General features: G+C 37.4%; 1 protein-coding gene across 22 annotated transcripts in view; it reads left to right on the top strand.

Annotated features, from left to right (window-relative positions):
- CDC42BPA (CDC42 binding protein kinase alpha) overlaps positions 1-18,799 on the top strand; it is a 331,921-nt gene that overhangs the window by 304,576 nt on the left and 8,546 nt on the right. For 14 of the 22 annotated variants that reach the window (XM_034947986.3, XM_034948013.3, XM_034947993.3 and 11 more), the window contains 4 exons: positions 219-342; positions 1,076-1,193; positions 6,217-6,402; positions 12,161-12,278. In XM_034947986.3, the coding sequence (XP_034803877.2) occupies positions 219-342; positions 1,076-1,193; positions 6,217-6,402; positions 12,161-12,278 (546 nt within the window). Of the gene's footprint in view, positions 1-218; positions 343-1,075; positions 1,194-4,153; positions 4,525-6,216; positions 6,403-12,160; positions 12,279-18,799 lie in introns of those variants that run through there. The other 8 variants (XM_034948052.3, XM_008967812.6, XM_008967809.5 and 5 more) reach the window with 2 other exon arrangements.

An 18,799-nucleotide genomic window follows, 5' to 3' on the forward strand; every position in this document is an offset into this window, starting at 1 on the left:
GTGAAAGTATATTTTGTAAGCTATGTTTACTTTCAGCATATTATCTGTTTACATAGGTTCTGTTAAATATTATTTACTGGGTTATCAACACAACATTTAAAAACCAGAATTGCATGTACTTGTACTATCAATGTTTGTAGTGTCTTGGAGGTTAATAGATAAAAAGCATTTTAACAGTTTAAAGAACATCATTATCGTTTGTATTTTTATTTTAACAGAAGGGGACGAACTGGTAGTTCCTGAAACATCAGATAATAGTCGGAAACAAATGGTTAGAAACATTAACAATAAGCGGCGTTATTCCTTCAGAGTCCCAGAAGAGGAAAGGATGCAGCAAAGGAGGTAGATACTTAACCTGTACTATCATCCATGCTTGCTTGTACCATCAAGGACTACTTGGTGATGATACTATATTTGATTTGGAAGGAAAATTGGGTATCTGAAAATCTCATTCATCTGTGGTGTCAAAAACTGCAATAATGAATGTAACTTCTCAGTGTCATTTTAATTAATATTCTCAAAATTGTGAGTATGCACTGGATTAAAGTACCATATTTTTATTCACTTCATTCACTTCTCTATGTATATGGAATAGTCATATTTTTGGATTGTGTACCTTTCTACAATATAAGCATAGGACATAGCTGTGCATACAGTAAACCTGTATATGTCTAAGAAGTTCAGACTAACTACTCTCTTCATGAGCAAACAGAAGTAGGACTGTAGTATTTACAGTTACATATAAGACCCTTTCTAAAGTGTTACCAATCATTTTTAAAGAGATACATAAAATGTTCAGAATTATATGTAAAACAAAGTAGAGCTTCTTTGATGTCTTAAGTATTTAAAAAGACCCTCTACTATTCCACCTAAAATCGTAAGATCTTTCTTTTAAAATTTAAAACAAAATATTCTAAGGAAGTACATTTTTAATTGAGTATATTCTGTTACTCTATATTCTTATTAATGTGATTTAACAGTTGTATTTTTATTAAGAAAATTAAGCTTAATTTTTTTCATAAGCTACATAAATTAACTGTGGAAAAAGTATCTAAACAGATGCTTTGTCTTACAGGGAAATGCTACGAGATCCAGAAATGAGAAATAAATTAATTTCTAATCCAACTAATTTTAATCACATAGCACACATGGGTCCTGGAGATGGAATACAGATCCTGAAAGATCTGCCCATGGTAAGAGGAATTAAAGAGTGAGTGTAAAAAAGGGCGGGTGTGGGGGGAGTATAAATACATAGGCTTAAATACATGGGTAGACTTCAAAGGATATGTGAAAGTAATGAGGAAATGTTTCTCTCAGTATACCACAATATGTCTAAGATACATGATGACATACCTGATGAACAAAACATAAAATTTAGACATCTGTCAAAAGCCAAACAAATCAGGTTCTTACTTAGTTCCATATTGGAGAATTTCTCCCATGCCTAGGTTTACTATTGGTGGTGGAAGAAACTACCAAATTCGGAGAGGTTCTATACCACATTTGGAATGTGGTTACCAAATCACTAAAATTTCACTACGTGTTAGCAAATCAATACAGATATTTGGCCTACTCTTTTTTTTTTTTTTTCTTCTTCCCAGAGAACCACATTAGCTTGGTCATTAATGGTCACATCTCTCCGACAGTTGTGAAATTAAATCTTTTTCCTTTGCCCAGTTACAAACATGTTACCTGGTCAGTTGTACGTGAAAAAGTATAACATAGGCCAGGTGTAGTGGCTCATGCCTGTAATCCCAGCACTTTGGGAGGCCAAGGCATGAGGATTGCTGAGGCCAGGAGTTCAAGACCAGCCCAGGCAACATAAGCAAGACCCCATTTCTTTTTTTTCTTTTTTTGAGATGGAGTCTCATTCTATCACCCAGGCTGGAGTGCAATGGTGTGATCTCGGCTCACTGCAACCTTTGCCTCCCAGGTTCAAGTGATTCTCCTGCTTCAGCCTCCTGAGTAGCTGGGATTACAGGCACCCACCACCATGCCCAGCTAATTTTGTATTTTTAGTAGAGATGGGGTTTCACCATGTTGGTCAGGCTGGTCTCAAACCCTGACCTTGTGGTCCACCCACCTTGGCCTCTGAAAGTGCTGGGATTACAGGCATGAGCCACCAAGACTGACCAAGACCCCATTTCTATAAAAACATTGCTGGTCATGGTAATGTGTGCCTGTAGTCCTAGTTACTCGGGAGGCTAAGGTGGGAGGGTTACTTGAGCCCAGGAGTTTGAGGCTGCGGGGAGCTATGATTGCCGTTGCATTGGGCAACTGAGCAAGACCCTATCTCAAAAAAAGAAAAAAAAGTACAACATTGGAGAACTATTCTGTTTTACCAATATGAAGATTAGGCTCTCAGACCAGTCATGTTTAAATTAAGAATATTAGTGGAATTAGCCAGGCTCTGTACATTTCAGTACCATAGTTCTCTCAGCATACTATTAAAACTTTAAAAATGACCCTTTTGATTGGTAGTGATAGCTGCTAAATTTTGCGCAGAATTTTAAGTATAATTCATATTTCATGGCCATTTGGGAGACGATTTGTGAATCTTGACCCAAATTGCTCTCTAAGGAAATCTGTCTTAATTAACCACATTATCAACACTACAGTGATAGAAGATATAAACATCTATCACTGACAGAGAAATCGATTGATAATATAGTTCGGTGTGCAGTCAAGTTTCTTTAAATTTAAAAAAAACGCCTTTTAAAGGGAGGTTTGCATTTATTTCATGGGAAGAAAACATATCTGCATTCAAGTCTGAGTTCTTCATTGTAAATATCTCAGTTCATCAGTTGGCTCTGCTTGCTTATGAATGAATGTGACATTCTTATTACCATTACCAATAATATCAAAATATTATTATATATTCATAGTAATATACTTTTCTTTGTGGAGTTCAAACCAGCCTCATTAATCACTTATGTTTTTGGAATAGGGTTGGCTGTGCTGAGTAAATATTTAAAAAGTGCAAAAACTAGATTACAGCTTATCTTGATATAGTACTTTTAAAAATTTTCAGGTCGAGCACATTAAATATTAAAACTATTATACTTTTCTATCATGTTTAAAAGCTATACTATTTTTTTTTTCAACCTTTTCCTGGGAGTGAGATCTCAGATTTCTCTCCATCCTTTTCCCATTAGGAACATTTGCTTAAAGTCCTGAGTCTGGTTTTCCTTTAACCTCAGAAGTAAACATAACATAACTATAGAGTCCAAAGCATGTTGTTTTTCCTTATGGAAGGTGGGATGTCAGGCACAAAATACCTTAAAGAATTTTTTAAATTGTGATAAACAATTGAAATGTGAATATATTTATGACTTATATTTGATAAGTCAAGTGCTGTGTAGTATTTTAATTAAACTTTTTAAATTGAGTTAGTAGTTTTTTCAATACATAATATGTAGTTAGCATTATGTAGGGATAGCAGGATACAAATTTCAAATATGTAAGTTGCAAAGCAAAACATCAGCAAATATAAAATTATTTCAGTAGTTACAAGGTTTTAATAGATATTCTTTTAAAATTTAAATTTTTTACACTTTTGTTTCATTTTACACAGAAAAGAATGTTTTTATCTCATACATTCCAACAGTGTAGCTAGAAGTAGTATAGAAAATGTTTGTAGACATTCTATTCTAGCCCGCATACTACAGTGTTTAACAGAATGTTACTCTGCTTAGTATCCTTCTGCCATCAGGTGGAAAATCAGTTTGCTAATGTTCCAGAGTTCTTTCAGACCTTCATATCCAATAAGACTATGCACCTTGATGCCAAAATGTCAGATTTCAAACATTATAAGAACTTTTTTTATCAGAGATCCCTCCTCTACATTTTCTTCCCTCTTCCTTCCACCACTTTAAGAAAAAAAAAGAGATAAAAGAAAAAATCTGTATCTTATTTTTTGTTCAAAATAAGGTCTATATTGATAAGCAAAACAAGTGAAGATAGCATTTTCCACAGAATCATTAGACTGCTTGGTTTTTAGTGTTTGTTGTCACCTGATTTTGTTAACACATGATAATCGTTCTTTTTGGCATTAACACAAGTGACTTTTTGCCCTCTCATTGCAATTCAGTTTTTAATGTACCTTTCATTGCTTTAATGTTTTCTTATCACGTAAGTGCTTTTGTATTTCCAGGACAAGAAGTTGGTGTAAATTTTTGAAACCTGTTTCTTCACCTGTACATGTAGTATGCATCAAAGATTTTATCTGTCTGAATTCCTCTTCTTCACAACCAGATTTTATTTTCACATGACTTTTTTCTATTTCACTACCAAAGGACATATAACCTGGGGCTTTTTTATAGGCATCCATTTAATCATCTAACAAATATTTATTGAGCACTTACTTTGTGCCCGGAACCATCTTTATCTCAGAGTAGACACTAGTAAATACAATAATATGCATGTCTGAAAATAATAATAATATGCATGCCTGTACTTGTGTATGTATCTATTGAAAAGCTTGTGATATTTTAATGTATTCTCAGATGTTAATATGTTCTTTCCATTGAAATGGAATTATTACAAACTGTCTCATAAAATAAAGATGAATTAAATTTATCTAAAGTTAACATATATGTTTTTAAATACCAAAGCCACATGTTGTCATCTATTCAAAGAGCATGCGTCCCAGACATTTTTATATTTTAATTTATTCAAATCAGTATTGCTTTCCTGTGAAATACTTATAAGCTTAGAAAGTTTATTGTATGTCTTTAGAAATTTAATCCTGTTGCTTTTGTGCAAGATGTTCTTGAAACAGAATTGTTTGCTTTTTGAATATGGAAGGAGCAGTGAGGCTAAGGGAGTCATATTCCTCTATCAGATGCAAACCTTTATTTGTATCTAAGTGAGCCAAGACAATATAAGCATTAATATAAGATGGTGTGTGTGGCTTATAAATAGATGCTATATTCATTTTCTTGAATTTTTAAAATAATTTACCGTTTTAATACATGGTTGCTATTTGTGATAAAGAACAAATTTTTCTCTAATTTGGATGCAAGAATAATACTTTACCTCTAGAAGATTTATTTTTAGCACATTACATTTCTCCTAGCTTTTTATCCATTACTAAAATTGTTAATAAAAGTATATTTTCGAGCTTAGTGACATCCTGGAGCTTTAAGATGTAATTTTGCTTCTTAAAGTCAAAGTTTCATGTACGTCAGTACAACCTCAGAGGGTACTGATTTTATTCATATATCTAGAATAAAAACAAGACCTTACAGAAGAGCCTTTCTTTTAAGGCTAGGTAATTTATGCAATCTTTTTACAAAGCAAGTTCATCTCAGCTCATGGGAACGTGAATTCCATGCTGGATTCAGTTAGCACTCTCTCCAACACGCCATTCACCCTCTGCCTCTAATGAAGGGATCATGTTTTCTGGAAACATAACTGTTCTTCAAGAACTGAATCTTGAAAATTCCCATTAGAGAAGGTGACTGGCTACTGAGTGATAGTTCCTGCGTAATCGGAAGTAGTTCTTTTATCTCTAAAAATAGTCCTTGGATTCAAAAGCTTTTTTCTATATCTTTGATATTACATTATTTCATTTTAAAAAAATATACCTGAACATTGAAGGGAAGATTTTTACCTTGTTAAGAAAACAAACATGTTCTTTTTGGGTGTCTAAATGGAGATAAGCTTGAGCTGCTTAAAGGTAAACCAATAATTAGTATATTCCATGGTTAACTGTTATAAGGAAATAAAATCAGTAAAAACAAACACATTATCAGGGAATAGTTTTACATGGTTTTAGATTTCTAAAGAAACAGTTTCATAACACGTCTATTTAGAAGCTGTTGTAGGTTCACTTGTTCATGTTCTTGCTTGTTTCTTGCTTTTTCTATCCTTAATGTTTTTGATAGATTTTTGCCATATTTTGTTTGCGTTATTACATAAGAAAATACTGAACTAAACTCTGAAAGTCTTGTATCTCTGAAAGTCCAATTTCTCCTTACTTATTTTAATTAAAGAATAATTTTATAAAAAAGAATGATCTTTTGCAAATCAACTATTTAAGTAACTGGCAAGAGTATTACAAAATTTAACTTTCTAAGACCTAAAAGTATTTCATTAAGGATTCAGCTCTGATATCAGATACTATTCCATTTGTTCTGTGTGCATGTTTTGTGAAATGTGAATCCATTTTCATCACCTTATTGCCTTTTTTCATCTTTCTTTTGTTTTTGATAGCCAGGTTTCCCTTATCCATCCCCTCATCATCACTCCGGTCTGATCTCCTCTCCGATCAACTTTGAACACATCTATCACATGACTGTTAATTCTGCTGAAAAATTTCTCTCTCCTGATTCCATAAACCCTGAATATTCCCCGTCTCTGCGCTCTGTCCCTGGTACACCAAGCTTTATGACTCTGAGGGTATGAACAGCTGAGTCAGGTGTTAACTTTCACTAACCATGTATGGATTTCCTTTTGCCTGGCTTAATAAGTAACACCGCTGAAATGGTGCCATCTTGTGAACCTTTTCCTTTGGCCTATTTCTCTTCTGCCAAACTTCTCCTCTTCCTCCATTTATCTTCCTCTTCTTTCCCATTTCTATTTTGTTTCTTCTTTTGAGGAAGAAGATGGAGGAATAGGGAAGATTTCAATTTTCATTTTTGAAACACAGTATTAAAGATTTATCTATGTTTAATAAAAGTTTTTCCCATTGTAAGAAATAGCTCTCTATTCTGTTAAAACAAACAGGAAAGGGCTCCCAGAATTTCTGAATTTTTTAGCTCCTTACCCTATAACCAGTTCAATTCAGTGAAATGTTTTATATTTAGTGAGGTTAAAGTCTGTGGTAGAACCCATCCACAGACCTATCTACAATAAACCCCTTTTTGAAAAGCTTAAAAATCTCCAAAGTGAAAAGTTAAAAAATTAATATTAATGAGTAACAAAAATTCCAAAAATAAGTTAGATTTTACTAATCTTTGAGTTACTGAAATGCATGTAATTCCAACCAGGATCCAAGGTAAGAAAACTAAAGCAAAGAAAGAGGAAAATTTAAAAAGCATGCTGTATTCTGAAGGATTGTGGCAGCTGCTGTTGGTCTCTTCCATTCAGCTTGTATCTTTGCTACCAGTGGCTTTGCAGTAGGGTGGAGAGCTGGTGGCCATTAAAGCTGAATATTCATATGTCCATCAAGTGGTGTATGCTTACAGTAACTTCAAGGGAACATTTTCTGAAGTTAGTTTTGCAGGTAATAAAATGTTTATATTGTATCATGCAAACCACTTCCCATAATGTCCCCAACTTACAACAATAGTAGATCAATTTTTGTATTTATATATGTAGAAATTTTCCAATTAGAAAATTAGCTGTAGGATGGGAAGTTTATTTTTTGTTGTTTGTATTATAAAATTATTCTAAATTATAATGTTTTAAATGTTACTGACATATAAATTATTATATCACTTAAATATCTTATCTGACAAAATTAAATTAACCACCATAAAATAAGCCTGAGTTTGCTTAGACTGCAGGGAGTGGATTCCAGAGGAATTTTGTATATGTTAATCAGGAACTTTTCACTGGGCATGATGGCTCATACATGTAATCCCAGCACTTTGGGAGGCTGAGGCAGGAGGATCACTTGAGCCTAGGAGTTTGAGACAAGCCTGGGCAACCATAGCGAGACCCCATTTCTACAAAAAATAAAAATAAAAAAATTAGTTGGATGTGGTGGCACATGCCTGTGGTCCCAGCTACTTGGGAGGCTGAGGGGAGAAGATCACTTGCGCCTGGGAGGTCGAAGTTGCAGAGAGCCGTGATTGCACCACTGCACTCCAGCTTAGGTGATAGAGAAAGGCTGTGTCTCAAAATAATAATAATAATAACTTTTCATATAAAAGACCATGGAAATGTTGCTTTAGTTAGTCATCTATAACTAGAAATACTGTACCATCAAATGAAAGTCTCACCCTAATCTTATACATATTTGTACCTTGAAAGGACCAGAGGCTTAGGTTACTTGTCACTTTATAATGAAGTTTATTTAACTCTAGCGGACTGAATGATAAACTGTTTTTTAACAAAACTTTTTTTTGTCATTCCTTTATTACTTCAGCCTAAGTAATAAAGCTACTAAGTTGTTACTAAGTTTCAGATACAGTTTGTAGCCTTAATTTTTGCTATTTATTCTAGGATAGGTTTGTTTTATAGGAAAGGACAACATCAATGTATCTTAAGGTTTACAGAAAAACAATTAAAAAATGTATAGCCTGAAACGAATATTCCCATCTCCTTTGAGCTTTTCTTTGCTGCATTGTTCACATGCTGCTTGCGTCTTACAGGGTTGCTCTTGTATATGTGTCTGTTGAATTGCTAGCATTGACTATTTCCATTTTAATTTTTTTATTTTCTTAGAGAAAAAAAAGCATTTGCTTTAAATAACGCACCAAGAATTACATGGACTTTGCAAATTTGGTAGATGAACCAAATTCATGTAGATGGCATGTAGATGGCAGCAGTTAAATTTGGGGCCAACTAGTTGCCAACTTTCAGTATGTGCGATTCTTCAAAATGTATGCTTTGGAGCTTTTCAAGTGGTATTAATGCATGTTTTCCTGAGTGCTGGCTTTGGCCCTTTTTTAGTTGTTTTGCCATAACCTTTTCTCAGGCATTTCAGGTGCATGTAGGAAAGCTCAGTGCTGCAAACTTTCTCTGAGCTCTAACCTCTCCCTGGAGTGAGTTTCACAATTGCATGGCGACTGGGAACTCAGTTTCCAGTTCTAGACTTTTATTATAACTTAAAAATATTTTTTAGCCACATTAGTACATTTCTTTATTGCTTGTTTCTTTTAACCTCAAAAGCCTTAAGTATTTGTGCTGATTTCATTGTATTCTGTGTTAAATTATTTAATCTATACCATATTATAGCAAAGAAGATAGTCATCTTTTAAGTGTTTGCATAAAATGTTATTTTGTATCTTTAAAACACACACAGGCCTGTAACTTCAAATCAATATTAACTAAACACTGTTTTACAGAAGGGATCATATTTTGAAATTAAATTGCCAACTGAATTAATCTCAATACTCAAATTAGAAAATTAGGATTGCAGATATAATCTATTCATTTTCCATTTATTTATTCAGCAAATATCTTTCAGCACCTAACTATTTTAGGTGCTGGAGAGTTTAGTGTTGTTGTAATAACAGTCAGTATAAGAAATTATAAGATGACTAAAGAACTGAGGCTAGGGAACCATATGTTTACTTATAACCAGGACAAACTGAACTGTCAGCCCAAAAGCTGAGGACCCTGAGGTGGTGAGTGTGGAGGAGGGTGTGCCTACCAACAGTGTTCCCCTGGGTTTCTATGTTTAAAGGGCAAGTATGAGGACGTTTAGTAAAATATGTAAAATGTAGTTTAAGCATTTAGGCCTTTTCTCTTGCTGAAACTTGTAAAACCATTTAGGTAAGATAGATTTCTATTAACATTAAATAGCATAAGTCATGAATAAACATAAGTCATACCACAAAGTTTATCAATGTATGGCAGGTATGTGGATAAATTTCCCTATTGTATTCTCTATGTTAAGCTACTAGAAGAAAGAGTAATATTTTCTGAGCCTGAAATGATGAGAAAAGATTGTGTTTTTGAAACAGTAAAATTAGGCAGACAGTTGTAACATTTTTTAAAAAATACACTAGTTAGCTTGGTGTTCTGTTGCATTTGAAAATAGCATGATACAGTATCATCAACTCTTAAATTATGTTGGAAGAAAAGATAGGCAGGAAACACATCAAATTGTTATTAGTATCTGGTGAATTCACAGGTGACTTTTTTGGTCTCTTATAATTTCATTACATATTCTACAGTTCATGAGTATTACCTTTATAATCAGAAAAAAAGCAAACAATTTTAATGAACTAGTTAGCACTGAGAGAACACCAGGTTAATAAATATATCTTCCAGTCACATTTTGTTATGTCTTAGTGGCTATTACTATCTGTGTGATTTTCTGATGATGTAGAAAAGATAAAGGATTACCCTATAGTAATGGTAGCCTATAGCATTCTATGAAGAGAACATCTGTTTTCAAAGGAAAGTTGCATGTTATAGTTTAACTTGGAATTAAACTATTTGGCTTTACTTAACAAATTGATCCTTTGGAAAAGTCACAAAACTTGAATTTTTTACTGCTTTTAATGTGTGATTTTTTTTTCATTGCATTTCCATTATAGAGTTAAGGTATTGTTTAACACATGTAAAATTTGTGATCCCCCCACCACCAAGCAGAATTGCTGGGGGGTTGTTGTTGTTGTTGTTGTTGTTGTTGTTGTTGTTGTTGTTGTTGTTGAGATGGAGTCTCGCTCTGTCACCCAGGCCGGAGTGCAGTGGCGTGATCTTGGCTCCTCCAGCAACCTCCACCTCCCAGATTCAAGTGATTCTCCTGCCTCAGACTCCCGAGTAGCTGGCACTACAGGCATGTGCCACCAAACCCAGCTAATTTTTTTGTATTTTTAGTAGAGACGGGGTTTCACCATATTAGCCAGGCTGGTCTCGAATTCCTGACCTCGTGATCTGCCCACCTCAGTCTCTCAAAATGCTGGGATTACAGGCCTGAGCCACCGTGCCTGGCCAGAATGGCTGTTTCGATGTGACTAAAAGGAGGTTTGAAAGTGATACTGCAGATGGCTGTATGAGGTTGTTACTCATACTCATGAGGAAAGAAAGGCACATAGTGGGACTGGGCTACATGCTTGCTTTTTGCTAGTGTAATTAGCTTCATCCTCAGGCAAGCCCCAGGAGGCAGTTCTTATCCTCATAATACAGCTGAGGGAACTGGGGCACAGAGTTTAGCAACCCCAAGCCCTGCTGTCAGTCAGCTGTGCAGCACAGATGTGAGTAGTGGGCCAAATCCCTCCCTAGCCTGTGCTCACAGCCACCATGCTGCCTTTATGGCACACCCTCACAAACAGCCAATGAAGGAGAGGCTGGCTGACAATAGGCTAGTAAGATTACCATCATTTTTGTAGCTATGAAAGAAAAATCAATAAGGAGTAGATAAATCTTCTAAGTAAATACATATAAATCTGTTTATAAATTATAAGAAATCAAATCCAGACCATTTGCATCAGAAGATGCTTACATGAGGCTGGGATTATGTGAAGAAATGGAGAAAAGCCTTATGAGTGTTAAAAGATGTTAATAACATGGTATATGTAATTTGTCTTCTCCAGGATTTATAAAGAATATTAAAATATTTTTCCCTCCTCTGGACTTTTGTCAGCCCCAACATCTCATCCTCCTGGTCTGAAAAAGATTGGGGCCTTTGGGGAGGCAGCATGCTTTCTGTTCTCAACCGTAATCAGACAGCTCACCGTGCACACCACCTATGTGGCTATCCTTTAGGCGTGTGTGATTTGCAAAACATTCTGTGGCCTATTTTCCTACCTCACACACTAAAATCATTCAATAATTAAATGGAAATATCAATAAGGAGTAGGTAAATCTTCCAAGTAAATGTATATAAACCTGTTTATAAACTCTTTGAAGTCAAATCCAGACCATTTACATCAGAAATTAGTTTTCAAACTAATATTCCCAAATTAACTAACTTCACCTAGGTTGTGAGTATTGCAGCGTCTTATTTCTAATCCCAGTACTACTATTGGTGTGAGTCAGTAAAGATGCCTGGTGACTGGGGTGTGAACTTATAAATGGCACATTTGGTATCACATCAATAAAACATTTTCTTGAGAAGAATATAATTTTAGTAGAATTTTCTCCAAATGGAGGTATCAGCTGTTTAGCAAATAAAAATGTCATACATAGTAAAAGCTTTCAGTTATCGGCAAATGTCCATGTAATTCTACAATTCACTGTCACATCTAACCATATAACTTTTACTTACTGTGTTTACAAACAAAAAAAATGCTGTTTTTTACTGATAAGTATTTCAGTAAGTATAAGTACTTATTCCTGATTAGGATGAGATTTACTTCATGTTAGGGTTTTATTACTTTTGTGGGTGGGAAAGACTATATAATCTGCCATTCCTTACTCTGTGTCATTCTGGTCAAGATTATTTTATTTCTTGGTAATTGTAGTGAAAAATAGACATCTCTGCAGAAAAATCAGTTTCTTTCTGGCTAAAGGATGTCTCTCTCACTTTTGTTTATAGAACCCTCGGCCTCAGGAAAGTCGGACAGTATTCAGTGGCTCAGTCAGTATTCCATCTATCACCAAATCCCGCCCTGAGCCAGGCCGCTCCATGAGTGCTAGCAGTGGCTTGTCAGCAAGTAAGTGCCGGGGCTACAGGAAGGTGCCTCTGAGACAGGGTGACCCCCAGCTCCCTCCCCTCCTGTCCCGTGGGTGACATGTCCTTCACTTACGTGTGCCCATTGCATTCTCAAGTGGCTGCAGTGTCTCAGACCCTGCTGGGTAATGCCTAATAGGCACAAAAGCAGTTGTTAAGAAAATAGTCCCAGAGTCCTTCTAGAGTGTACAGGCCATCTGGGAGACAGACAAATATGATTACAAATTGTGATGATAAAGGCTCTGAAGGAAGTAAACAGCATACATTAATAGAGAATAACAAGGGGTAGCTGTTAGGGATGAATCCCTACTTGGCAGAATAATTAGGAAAATCACTCCCTAGAGGTGGAGTCATGTTTGAGTAATGTTTGGTTAACTGAAAGAAGGCTAGCATGGCTACATGGTAGTGGTGAGGAAGTAACAAAAATTAGAGCAGGGTAGCAGGTAAGGGTCAGACCAGCAGAGACTTGAAGACCAAGGTAAGACATTTTTTACTTTATTCAAAAGGAAAAGGAAGACTTTTAAGTAGGGAAGAATTTTCTTTCAATTTACATTCTTAAAACAATCCTGCGGGCTGCCAAGTGGAGAATGGACTAGAGGCAGGAAGAGTGGAAGCCAGCATCCAGATAGGAGACTCCTAGAGTGGTCCCAGTGGAAACCAATGAGGGCTTGGGATGCAGCAGGGGCAGAAGGAGAGAAGATGGTAGATTCTCCAGATATATTTTCAGAGTTAAAAGCAGTAAGACTTGATGATGAATTAGTCATGGAAAAGTAAGGGAGAGAGTTAAAGATGACTCCCAGACTTCCTGCTAGGGCCTTAGTATGATACCATTTACTCCCATTTACCACCGTTTAAGAAGGGGCTGAGGCAGGACATTCCACGCATGTCCAAAGGTCCCGAGGTAGCAAAAAAAAAAAAATGTATCTGTTTGATTCACTGAAAGAAGGCCAGGAATGGATTCAAGAATATACCCTTTACTACAATAAAGATAACATTCATGCAGTACACATGTTTGAGGTTCCATTAGATACCAACTCTTCTGCTGAGGTGCTGGGGGTAAAAATACATATATGACCTAGTACCTGCTTTCAGGTGTCTCACAGTCTTTATTAGTCTCTCTCTCCGTTTTTTTTGTTTGTTTGTTTTAACTGTACTCGGAACTGCAGCATCTCTTTTTTTACACTTTAAAACTAGAACCTTGAGCTAAGGGACCATAGAGAGAAAAAACTGTGCTCCATGGTGCACTTAGGTTCAGCTACTGTCGCGGAGCAGCTTTTTGGTGGGGGAGGAAAGGTGTGTAAAAAGATATTGTCTGCCTGAATAAAATTATACAAAGATGCTAAAGGCTACTTACCTCAAAATGAGAGAAATGTACAGATGGGACATCTGGCTGATTTAAAAAAGTAAATTTTACTCCCGTCAAATTCACTGCGATCTAAGATATTTCCTGGATTATAAGCAGTGCGATTGTAGATTGTCAAGTGATCATTGTAGCTTCACTTGGGGAAGAATGTTCTTGGCTGAAGGTTGCTTTTCTGTAACTTTCTCAAGTGTGTGCTTTCCCGGGAGCATGGTACTTGCTTGGAGATCAGAGAGAGTGTCGATCGAGTGTGCCAGCGTAAGTGCAGTCCCCAAGTGTACCAGGTGCAACTTAGTGAAACCTTTTTTCACCTCCATGCAAATGAACTTTAAGAGAAAGTAACTGCACTAAATCCAATTTCACATTTAAAAGTCATTGAGTCAGAAAACTTACTTGTTCCTTTCTATTCTCGAATGTTACATATTTTGAATTCAAGTCTTCTGATGCAGATTGAGTTTCCTCCATTCATTTGCTCTTCATTCAGCAAATACTGATTTTGGCACCCAATTTGTGCCCAGGTATTTTTTTTTTAGATTCTGACGACATAAAGATGAATGATGCTGTATTAGTTATCTCTTGCTGCATAAGAAATTATCCCACAAATTAGGAGCTTTAAAATAGCAAACATTTATTATCTCATAGCTTAAAATAGCAAGCATTTATTATCTCACACTGCCTCAGGGTCAGGAATCTGGGAACATCATAGACTGGATGGCTCTGGTTCAGGGTTTCTCATCAGATTGCAGTTGAGCTGTCTGCTGGGGCCACAGTCACCTCAAGACTCAGCTGTGACTAGAGAATCAGTTTCCCGGCTCACCCATGTGGTTGTGGACACGTCTGAGTTCCTCACCGACTGTTGGTTGGAGGCTTCCCGTTTTTGCCAATGTGGGCCTCTCCATACCCAGTGCCTGAGTGTCCTTATGGCCTGGCTGCAGGCTTCCTCCAGGGCAAGTGATCAGAGAGACAGAAGCAGCAGTGTTCTACCTAACCTCAGGAGTGCTGTATCACCACTTCTTCAGTATGCTGTTGATCACACAGACCAGCCCTGGTACTGTGTGGGAAGGGACTACATACGAGTGAATACTAGAAGGGACGATCATCTTGGAGCCTGGCTACAGACATAGAGCATGCTTTCAAGGAGCTTTCAATTGACAAGAAGATGTTGAAATGTACAGTTTGCACCTTTCTTGCCATTATCTCCTAACATCATCTGTACCCAGTATGTAGCCCTGACCACAATGAAAAAATCTTGCCAAGTGGGAAAATGACAACCACTTTTATTAATTATCTTTTTATTAGCGATAGCTAGATTTGATGATTGATGTAAGCTGTTACTAACTATAAGTTATCTAGAAGTCAGTTACAAAGGTTTTACAACTTTAGGAATTAAGTGATGGTCCATAATTCCTTACCTGAAACACTTGAGGCCAGAATGTTTTTATGTTTTAGAAAGGGATCTACCATATATTATGTTATATTCCCAGCAAGATCCATGACAAACAAACACATTAAGTTCCCACGAACACATTAATACTTACACAGCAAAAGTTATGACTGTTTACACTGTAAATATAGGAATAAATGTAGTCTTTATAAATAAAGTCTAAAGTCGGCCTCCAGGATTTTTTTGGGGTTTGTTGTTGTTTTGTTTTTTGTTTTGGTTTTGCGTTTTTGTTTTTTGTTTTTGTTTTTTTTGAGACAGAGTCTCACTCTGTTGGCCAAGCTCGAGTGCAGTGGCACGATCTTGGCTCACTGAAACCTCCGCCTCCCAGGTTCAAGCAATTCTCCTGCCTCAGCCTCCCGAGTAGCTGGGACTACAGGTGGGTGCTATCACACCCAGCCAATTTCTGTATTTTTAGTAGAGACGGGGTTTCACCATGTTGGCCAGGCTGCTCTTGAACTCCCGACCTCAGGTAATCTGCCCGCCTCAGCCTCCCAAAGTGCTGGGATTACAGGCGTGACCCACCGCGCCCAGCCCAGTTCACATTAGGTTTTGTCATCACATGAATTTGCATCAAGCTTGTGAAAAAACTTTTGGTTTTCAGCACTTTTGGATTTGTGGAATTGCAGATAAAGATAGGCCCTAAACTGCAAAGATTTAAAGAGCCAAGACAGCCCATCTCCTTAGAAGTGCTGAAGTGAGGCTCCCATGTCACTGCTGATGGCATGCAAACGACAGACTGGAGCTGGCCTGGCATTCTTGTCAAGGCCCTTAATGCATTCATTGAGTTTGGCCTTTTTTATGTCCCTGGTTACCAGCTGCTTGTCCAGTAAAGATATAAGAGGAAAGACCCTCTCGGGAATACCAAGGGGCATCTGGTGTTTAGAGTGCCTCCTGCTGGCTTCAAGACTAGCCCAGCTCATATAAAATGTTTCCAGAAGGACAGCCAGCCAAGAGAGGAACAGGCCAACTATGTTCAGTCTCTACAGCAAGAAGCACAGGATCTTCCACAGCCAGACTCACGATTTCATGATGCAAAGTCAGATTGAAACAGCGGTGCTCACCATGCTTCCTTCCCTCCTTCCTAGTTCACCTGAGGAATGAGACCCGCTCCTGTCAGCAGTAGGGGCTCACTGGGAGCCTCCCAGACCCTCCTGGAAGTCATGCAGAGGTTGGATATTGCTCATCCCCAAGAGATTTAGGGCCCAGTCCCCAGAGTCACCACTTAAAACTCTCTGGAAGGGGCTGTATCCTGAGTACAGTACGTGGTCTCAGGCCAGAGGGTCCCCAGGCCCCTTTTGCTGTTCAATCAAAACAGCCCTGCCTTGATTTTTTTTTTTTTAAAGGTTGTAGTGTTTGAGTGTAACCTTTCTTTGAAAAGAAAAATTCCTGAAGTTTAAAAGTGAAAAAAACATAGTGGAAATCACTGGGGTGGGATTCAGTTCAGTTATCTGCTCTATAAATGATCACTAGGAAGGAGGGAGGCAGTGAAAAGACCAGAAGCGCAGTGTGGGCCAGCACACACCTTCTGTCTTGCATGTTACTCTCCATGCATTGAGTGGTGAGTTGTTCCCACAAAGTCCTGTAAGGTAGAATTTATTTTTTTACCTAAAGGTGAAGAAAATGGAAACTCAGAAAGGTAAAATAACTTGCTTACGGTCACACCATTAGTAAGCAGAGCAGTGGAAGTCTCTGGCAGTTTGACTTTCTGTGCAGAATAACAAAATGTTAAAGTAACTTTTTCATTATTTTTTGAACTGAGCACTAAACTAGGCAAGGAATTGGAAGAAAACTCAAAAAATATTTTATGGCGTTCAATTAGCTTGTAATCTAAGGAGACACGTGTTCCACATCAAAAAAGTAAAGAGTATATTTCCCAAGAAATATGTCAACAAATGAAGACCAGTGCATGTGGAGAAACCCAGTGGTGGGGATGGAGTGTTAGGGGAAACGTGTCTCCTGGGGAGTGAGGTTGTCAGTGATTCTCAGTCCGAGGGGCCTTCTGGAATCATCAGGAGAGATTATTATTATTATTATTATTATTATTATACTTTAAGTTCTGGGATACATGTGTAGAACATGCAGGTTTGTTACATAGGTATACATGTGCCATGGTAGTTTGCTGCACCCATCAACCCGTTATCTACATTAGGTATTTCTCTTAATGCTATCCCTCCCCTAACCCCCCACCCCCCCACAGGCCCCAGTGTGTGATATTCCCCTCCCTGTGTCTGGGTATTCTCATTGTTCAACTCCCACTTATGAATGAGAACATGCGGTGTTTGGTTTTCTGTTCCTGTGTTAGTTTGCTGAGAATGATTGTTTCCAGCTTCATCCATGTCCCTGTAAAGGACATGAACTCATCCTTTTTTGTGGTTGCATAGTATTCCATGGTGTGTATGTGCCACATTTTCTTTATCCAGTCTATCATTGATGGGTATTTGGGTTGGTTCCAGATCTTTGCTATGGTGAATAGTGCTGCAATAAACATACGTGTGCATGTGTCTTTATAGTAGAATGATTTATAATCCTTTGAGTATATACCCAATAATGGGATTGCTGGGTCAAATGGTATTTCTGGTTCTAGATCCTTGAGGAATCGCCACACTGTCTTCCACAATGGTTGAACTAACTTATACTCCCACCAACAGTGTAAAAGCATTCCTAGGCTGGACACGGTGGCTCAGGCCTGTAATCCCAGCACTTTGGGAGGCTGAGGTGGGTGGATCACGAGGTCAGGAGATCGAGACCATCCTTGCTAAGATGGTGAAAACCTGTCTCTACTAAAAATTCAAAAAATTAGCTGGGCATGGTGGCAGGCGCCTGTAGTCCCAGCTACTCGGGAGGCTGAGGCAGGAGAATGGCGTGAATCTGGGAGGCAGAGCTTGCAGTGAGCTGAGATCGCGCCACTGCACTCCAGCCTGGGCAACAGAACAAGGCTGTGTCTCAAAAAAAAAAAAAAAGTGTTCCTATTTCTCCACATCCTCTCCAGAATCTGTTGTTTCCTGATTTTTTAATGATCACCATTCTAACTGGCATGAGATGCTATCTCATTGTGGTTTTGATTTGCATTTCTCTAGTGACCAGTGATGATGAGCTTTTTTTTGTATGTTTCTTGGCCGCATAAATGTCTTCTTTTGAGAAGTGTCTGTTCATATTCTTCACCCACTTTTTGATGGGGTTGGTTTTTTTTCTTGTAAATTTGTTTAAGTTCCTTGTAGATTCTGGATATTAGCCCTTTGTCAGATGGATAGATGGCAAAACTTTTCTCCCATTCTGTAGGTTGCCTGTTCTCTCTGATGGTAGTTTCTTTTGCTGTGCAGAAGCTCTTTAGTTTAATTAGATCCCATTTGCCAATTTTGGCTTTTGTTGCCATTGCTTTTGGTGTTGTAGTCATGAAGTCCTTGCCCATGCCTGTGTCCTCAATGGTATTGCCTAGGTTTTCTTCTAGGATTTTTATGGTTTTAGATCTTATGTTTAAATCTTTAATCCATCTTGAGTTAATTTTTGCATAAGGTGTAAGGAAGGGGTCCAATTTCAGTTTTCTGCATATGGCTAGCCAGTTTTCCCAACATCATTTATTAAATAGGGAATCCTTTCCCCATTGCTTGTTTTTGTCAGGTTTGTCAAAGATCAGATGGTTGTAGATACGTGGCATTACTCCTGAGGCCTCTATTGTGTTCCATTGGTCTATATCTCTGTT

This window comes from Pan paniscus, chromosome 1 (genome assembly GCF_029289425.2).
Source record: "Pan paniscus chromosome 1, NHGRI_mPanPan1-v2.0_pri, whole genome shotgun sequence".
Classification (NCBI taxonomy): Eukaryota; Metazoa; Chordata; class Mammalia; order Primates; family Hominidae; genus Pan; species Pan paniscus.